General features: G+C 47.8%; 1 protein-coding gene across 1 annotated transcript; it reads left to right on the forward strand.

Moving 5' to 3' along the window:
* The first annotated feature begins 2,282 nt into the window (after window positions 1-2,282).
* LOC124652260 (probable glucomannan 4-beta-mannosyltransferase 11) lies at window positions 2,283-7,511 on the forward strand. Its single transcript, XM_047191283.1, has 9 exons — window positions 2,283-2,669; window positions 2,822-2,920; window positions 5,585-5,837; window positions 5,958-6,068; window positions 6,151-6,287; window positions 6,382-6,495; window positions 6,582-6,781; window positions 6,864-7,112; window positions 7,240-7,511. The coding sequence occupies exons 1-9, from the start codon at window positions 2,283-2,285 to the stop codon at window positions 7,403-7,405; spliced, it is 1,716 nt and encodes a 571-aa protein (XP_047047239.1). The 3' UTR covers window positions 7,406-7,511.
* Window positions 7,512-8,056: the final 545 nt, after the last annotated feature.

Below are 8,056 nucleotides of genomic sequence, written 5' to 3' on the forward strand. Positions count from 1 at the left end.
AATTAGACGCAGAGGAGGCCGAAACTAATAAAGGAAATGGACTATTGAGTAGTGACATGCCGGCCTCAGCCGAAGCTAGTGCTGAAATGGAATAGTGTGGGGCTGTGGGCAGGGCAGCAAAGGAACGAGAGGTGAGGAACAGCTTGCTTCAGAGTTGAGAGACGGGTCTCGCCCAAGGTTTAAAATAGCGCGCTATTTCTCCGTTAATACCACGTAATAGCATATTTGGAGGGTCTACGTTAAATTTTTGTAATTTTACTCGCTATGGCGCTATTTGTGAAATAGCATGATATATCGTGCTAAAACTTCATAGCGTTAGCGCGCTATTTTTTCAGGCAAAGTTACTTTTACTTTTTCGTGATGATGAACTGCAATATTTGGTTCCTCTTCTAGATTAGAACTTAATATCGCTAATGCTGATGATTCTTAATAAATAATTTATACTATGTTGTCGCCTTGTGGAATACTGATGTTAGCCTTCTGAAAAATTTGAGATCTATTTGTTGTATGTGGCTATGTATGTATGATTCAGTTATTTTTTGGACTAAATATCCAAACTTTTTAGCGAAATCCTTTATTTTTAGACTATATTTGATATTTTTTTCAAAACGCTATTTGAAATATAGCACGCAATTAGCACGATATAGCGTCCATAGCGTTTGAAGTAGACCGACGCTATTTCATTTAGCACGCTATTTTAAACCTTGGTCTCGCCTCTGCATTGCCACGCCTCAGAAGGAAACTCTAGATGGATTTTGTGGCCGCGGCTGCCTCCTGAGTCTTGATCCTCTTTCTTGCGAGGGAGGCAGCAGTACGTCCTTATTACACTTACAAGGTCGTTCTGATTTTCTTCTTTTTTATGAGAAACGCAAAAGCTTTTTATACAGATACATCGATAGAAAGAAAGTTTATGAACTCTTCTTAGCTCATCGTATGCGTATATTCTTCCCCGTCTCGTGGAGCACAGTTTGCGGATTGAGGTGGATTAATTCCCCTTTCAGTAAAAAATTACGTCGAATATACTCCAATCCACTCTATAATTCCCTTAGTAAATGGATTAACTATCTTTATCACGTAGAGCTGGCATAGATGCGTCGCGCCCTACCTTTGCCTGCAAGACTGTATAGGCTGTCCGTGGTCTCCGCCCAACTGAACTGAGAACCATATCCACTTCCACCTACGTGTTGTTGTTTGCTGCAATTGTGGCTTTGAGTCGCCGACACGTAATTTAAGAGGCCCATTCCTGCAATGAATCTCTACTTACTGGGCGGACCCAAAGTCGCAGAATTAGACGCAGAAGAAGAGGCCGAAACTAATAAAGGAAATGGAGGAGTATTGAGTAGTGACATGCCGGCCGAAGCCGAAGATAGTGGTGGGCAGGGCAGCAAACTAGCAAAGGAACGAGAGGTGAGGAGCAGCTTGTTTCAGAGTTGAGAGACGGATCGCCTGAGAAGGATCCATTGTTTGGCTGCACATCGATCAGTTTGTGAATGGCTGATGCTCTCACCGGGCCGGTAATTTGGTTGCACACTGCCAGTACCTATCTATCAGTTGTGAATGTCTGATACTCACGGGGGGCCAAAACTACCAAGTCCAAGCTCTAGACTCTAGCCAGTAGGCAGGCACCTTGTGAAGACATACGCCTGTGAACAAACAGAGAGATCCGATCCGACCACATGGCTGCCGGTTACATACAAGGCCTGGGGTTGCTGGAACATACAGCCCATTGCCATGTCATCTCTCATCTGGCTTCTTGCACCTCGCGTCCACCTTCACTTTTACTTTATCCATATATGCACGCCAATAATGGAGCACCAAGTGGCTGCTAAAACCCTCGCCACTACCTGTGTACTACTGCCTCCCTCGCAAGTAACACAGCTCATCCCGCTCCATGTCCATAATTCACATCTCACCAACCACCATCAGAAAACCCAGAATCATCACGCACATACGGTTAAGACCAGCTAGCCACCACTGCACCCAGAATTCAGATCCCAATTGGGATCGTGAGGGGAGATGAAGAAAACAGAAGACTTAACCAGGCCAAGAACATCTGCTCAGTAAACACATGCGCTGACATGGTGCAGCCATATGGTGATATGGAGGAGTAGCCATCAGTAGTAATAAGACGGCATGCCCCTGCCATGTCCATCCACTATCTATATAAGCCCGCCCGCACAAGTGTACCTACCTGGATTAGCTAGTCGCATCAGCATTTGCACCCGGCCGGTCCTAGTCCTCCTAGATCCAGCCACCCGTCATCCGGCCTCGCGCGGCCGGGGATGGACGCCATGACCCGCGGCACCGGCGCGGAGTTGGCGGCGAGGCTGTGGGAGGATGTTCCGGTGCGGGTGGACTGGGCGGCCGTGGCGGCGCAATGCGCTTACGTGTGGGCGCAGGCCAGGGCGTTCGTGGTGGTGCCGGCGATCCGGCTGCTGGTGTTCCTATCGCTGGCCATGACGGTGATGATCTTTCTCGAGAAGCTGTTCGTCGCCGCCGTCTACTTCACGGTGAAAGCCTTCGGGATGAAGCCCGAGCGCCGGTACCGGTGGCGGTCGATCGGCGCCGCGGTCGACGGCGTCGGCGAGGACGAGGAGGCCCTTCTCGGCGGCGGGAGCGCGGCGTTCCCGGTGGTGCTTGTGCAGATCCCCATGTACAACGAGAGGGAGGTGAGTGCTCGCAGTGTTTTGGTTAAAGAATTTGTGGTGACTTCATCGATTTGGTTGACCTCGGTCGTGCTGCCGTGGTGGGTTTTGTTTACTGCAAGATCACGCGGTGCTGATTTTCTGTGTTCGTGATGGATGGGCAATTACTGCTGCAGGTGTACAAGCTGTCGATCGGTGCGGCGTGTGCGCTGGAGTGGCCGTCGGAGCGGCTGGTGATACAGGTGCTGGACGACTCCACTGACCCCGTTGTAAAGGTAACCCATTCCATCCCCGACCCGCGCATGTAGCTCAGCAATCCCCGCACATGCGTGAATTCCCGGCATGCATGCATGCATGTTCGCGTCCAGCTTTTGCACACAGATGGAATTTAATCATTGACGCGTCAGTTTCTTCGTATAGTCGTACGATTCACTACTTTCCTAGTGTATATAACATGCGTAATTTCCTACTGCATTGTGCGTCGTTTCCTGGTTGGCATCGGCAGCTGGCACACGGACGGACGACAGTAATCGCCGGTCGCGGACTAATTCCCATGTTGGCATTCGCCGGCCGGCCTGTCGCTCGGCGTGCATATTGTCTGCTCCCATCCCTCCCGACGCCAAAACTGGCAATCCAGTATGGGATGGATTGGTCGTACTGGTAGCTGCTAGCTCGTGTCCGATCGCTGCCCTTAATTATTGGCACCACTCCTACTAAAACCAAGGGAGAGAGAGTGGTCTGACTCCGGCCTTGCTTGCCGGCTCAAAAACGCCCCGGCCGATCGATCTGATTCTGGCCGTCACTATTTAGTAATGGGCGTCTTGACAAGCCTTGCTCTGCCAAAGGTTGGACCGCGACCTACTCACCTGGCAATCTGCCACACGGATAATGTACTACTGTCAGTGGAACGCCAACCCTGCTGAATTTACTATCATTGGCCTGTGGTGCGTGCGACGCGACCGATCCAGCTGATCGCGGCAGGATTAGATATATAGAGGACTATAAATCAGATCAGAGTCCTCAATTCCGCCCACAAATCGCTCATGCCATACTTTTGTCTGCCGGCCACCATGGCGACAACGCTCGCCCGCTCATCACTCGACGCAAGCCGGCCGGCCGGCCGCCGTAGACGCGGTCGTGCAGCAGATCGTGGCTAGTGGCATGCGATGCAGATCAATGTTCTATTTTTCCTACAGTATATGAATTTCCAGCGATCGATGCAGCAGATGTCGACCACAAGTTTTTCAGGCTGATCCGCACTATAGCTCGAGCACACCTGCCGCAGCCTTTTCCGTTTCTGATTGTTTTCGTGCCAACACAAAGGCTGGATAGCTTTTCCCTAGTACTACTATTTTTTGTGATGATGCTGGGGTCATGGGAGTAGGTCACATTAAAACAACATTATTAGGACGTAGATAGAGAATTCTAGGGTCCTAACAATATTCCTATTCCTAGTACTCCTCCTCCATTATGCATGCTTGCCCCAACCAGTGGACTCACGGGTCATGATACGGACATGTTGCCAATTGCTTTTTTTTTTCTTCTATACACTAGTATATCAGAGATGGAAATAGCTAGAATTACATGGTCGTGTAGACATATGCACGTGAGACAAGGAACGTGGTGAAGCGTGACACAGGGTTGGATCTTCGACTGCAAGTGGTAGGTACAGTGATCGCTTGTTCTCGTTCTCGATCCACCACACTTGCTCCTTGTCTGCAGGCAGGGGTCCATCGCTCCTGTTTGACATCCTAACTCCAAGTTATCGTTTTCTTAATCTATTTCCTAGCGTAACCGCGGCAGTTGCGACGCACAAATGTCGCAAACAAAAACAAATCACTAAGTGCAAGCTTCCCCACGAGATCCGGCAAGCACACCCAGCTTCTTTGCCCGTGCCGTGTACCGAATTTACGGCCGCCACTTGCCACGAGGTCCACGGCATCTATAGCCTATAGGAGGCCGTGCGAGGAATCCGTGTTTCTTCTTCCTCCATCCGGAGAGGGTTCGCTGTGCTATGCCATGCCCACCAAGCAGCTGCAAGTGGCAACTGCCAGCGGTAGCAATCAAATGCTGCTGCGCCGCCCCGGAGAATCCTGTGGTACGGATCTGCGTCAACAGATTGATTCTGGACCATTTTGTTTATTTTTCTTTGCTTTTGTGCGCTTCATGTGTATATTGGGGTATGCTATCAGTTTTGGGGATGTAGTTTATTTATGTTCTCTTAAGGTACGGTTGATGCTTAAGGAGGCTCTTTTATTTCCGCAAATCTTGGGCGGCCTCGACAGCCGCACCGGGACATCGCCACCGCCACCGCTCCTCCCCTCTCCAGCCACGTCTCCACTAGTTGCTCCTCCTCTAGCCGCCCACGTCCCTCCGTCGCAGCCCCGTCTCCCCAGGCGGGCTCCATGGTGCCGCCCCGACAACAATGCGGGGATCGCCAGTGAGAAGAGAGACGGACATCAAGAGAGGACGAGTTCATCGAGAGAGAGAGAGAGAGAGAGAGGCGAGAGAGGAGTGGGGAAACAGAAGGCTCGTAGACTTGGGTGACTTTGAGATGCGTGCATGCTTATCTGATTGTTCGGCCGATCAAAAGATTGTTTTTTTATCTCAGAAAAATATATTAGAGGTACAGGTTCCACATGATTTTGATATCAGTCTCACACTTATGGTTTCCTAGGGTATCATCAGTTTGCCTTCGTCTATTTAGCACCGTCAGATCTGGGTGGATGAACGGTTTATAAAAATATAACCACTGTAAATTTTGCATAAAATCAAGCATATAGTTGCAGATATAAATTATAACCTCAGAAGGCTTGAATGTTGCTGCCGTACATGTTTGGATAGCAGAGTACCTAGCTGCACACAACGCAAAGTAAAACTGATGAACTGAACCCTGTAACTGAGAAAAAATTTGCCTCTTTTTTCCGTTTCGTTTTCAGGACTTGGTGGAGATAGAGTGCAGGAGATGGAAGGGCAAAGGCGTGAACATCAAGTACGAGGTCAGAGGGAACCGGAAGGGGTACAAAGCAGGCGCGCTCAAGGAAGGGCTGAAGCACAGCTACGTGCAGGAATGCGAGTACATTGCCATGTTCGACGCCGACTTCCAACCAGAGTCCGACTTCCTCCTGAGGACTGTCCCGTTCCTCGTGCACAACCCGGACATCGCCCTGGTTCAGACTCGCTGGAAATTCGGTCAGTACGTATATATGTGCTCTCTTGTTGTGAGCCAAAGTTCTTGACCTACAACTACTTGCAAAGAGATGCTGTTCTGGCTTAATTGGATCTAAGTCTCTTGTTTTGCTGTTCATGCAGTTAATTCTGACGAGTGTTTGCTGACAAGATTCCAAGAAATGTCACTGGACTACCATTTCAAGTTCGAGCAAGAGGCTGGTTCTGTAATATACTCATTTTTCGGCTTCAACGGTAAAATCTGTTTCGTCGGAAATCGCTCAAGCATCCAAAACAGCACGCTGAGTAACTTTGTTGGTGATTTTCCATCTTGCAGGGACCGCCGGTGTCTGGAGGATTTCGGCGATCGACGATGCTGGGGGGTGGAAAGACCGGACCACTGTGGAGGACATGGACCTGGCTGTTCGCACAACACTGCAGGGCTGGAAATTCGTGTATGTCGGTGACGTAAAAGTAAGCGGATGCTCCTATACTTCATGTTAGAAATGACCAAACTCATAAAAAATAAATCTAAAGATCAACATAACACTCGCTTGTGTGTGGTTAGGTCAGGAGTGAGCTGCCAAGCACATTCAAGGCATACCGATTTCAGCAGCACAGATGGTCATGCGGACCGGCAAACCTATTCAAGAAAATGATGGTAGAGATTTTGGAGAACAAGGTTTGTGTTTTATTAAAGGAAACCTTTGCCAAATGCATCGCACCATCTTATTGACTGAGGTGGTTACTCTCTTTCTCTCTGTGTAGAAAGTGTCATTTTTGAGCAAAATCCACCTGCTGTATGACTTCTTCTTTGTTGGCAAGATTGCTGCTCACACAGTAACTTTCATCTATTATTGCTTTGCCATCCCGGTGTCCGTTTTCTTCCCTGAGATTCAAATACCTCTCTGGGGTATGGTCTATGTTCCAACTGTTATCACCATCTGCAAGGCCCTGGGATCACCAAGGTAACAACCATTCCATGATTGAAGTTTCAGAATGAAAGTAGTGATATTATATTCAATTAACACCAGAAGGTCCCTCTTTCAGTTCATTTCACCTGGTGATCCTCTGGGTCCTCTTTGAGAATGTGATGTCGTTGCATCGGATAAAAGCAGCCACAACTGGTCTTCTAGACGCTGGACGAGTCAATGAGTGGGTAGTCACCGAGAAATTGGGAGACGCCAACAAGACAAAGTCAGCCACCGATGGATTAGATGCTGTAAAAATTATAGATGTCGACCTAACAACGCCCCTGGTACCTAAGCTCAAGAAGTGGCGAATTAGATTCTGGGACAAGTAAGCAAAGTTTATTGTGTACTCCTAGAAAATTTAAAGCTAACACTATGATTTAGTATACTTCTGAAGTACTACATTACTACCGAATTCTAAGTGTCAGATGCTGATCTATAAGTGTTTTTATCAGGTACAACTGCTCAGAAATTTTTGTTGGAATCTTCATAATCATATGTGGTTGCTACGATGTGCTTTATGCGAAGAAGGGATACTACATCTACCTCTTTGTTCAAGGCCTAGCATTCCTCGTCGTGGGTTTTGAGTATATTGGCACACGCCCTCCCAGCACTGAATAAGCTGTCATTAATGGAGCTGATAGCGTGGTTATGATAGACTGCGTGCAAGTAAAGCCCCTCTCCTGCACATATCAACCTCAGATTACATAATGATATACAGGGAGAACTCTTCCTCAGTCTTGGTCAGATTTGAGCCGACCAATTTTTACTGCCTAGAAGGCTACTCAAATAGCATCCCCATTCATTTGAAAATAACAGCATTCCATTGAGAATTTGAGATCCTCTAGGGATACATTCCACATCGGAAGAATAACAGCAGACGTAGATGAAATAACATCCTTTGCCAATTACTGTAGATTCTCCAAAATTAGCCTACCCGTATATGCCAATGTACTGATATAGCTTGTTCAGACATGTACAAGAGGATCATCAGCACCTAGAGTCGAATCCCGTGTAGTAGGCTAAGATCTGTAAATGTACAGTGTTACTGAACACCAATATAATTCTGTCAAATTCAGACAGAAATTTAAATGCATAATATAGCATAAAGCTCTGCAAGCAAGCAGTCATTCCGAAAATGATTTCGGTTGCCACTAATTGTGAGAACTGATAATAGGCCTTTCATGCCGTGGTGTTTGATGCTTGGTTTCAACCATACATATCAGTTGGAGAATTGGCTGTGAAATTACAAATTTGTCTACCATAATTTTT

Source organism: Lolium rigidum, chromosome 1 (genome assembly GCF_022539505.1).
Source record: "Lolium rigidum isolate FL_2022 chromosome 1, APGP_CSIRO_Lrig_0.1, whole genome shotgun sequence".
In the NCBI taxonomy this organism is placed as follows: domain Eukaryota; kingdom Viridiplantae; phylum Streptophyta; class Magnoliopsida; order Poales; family Poaceae; genus Lolium; species Lolium rigidum.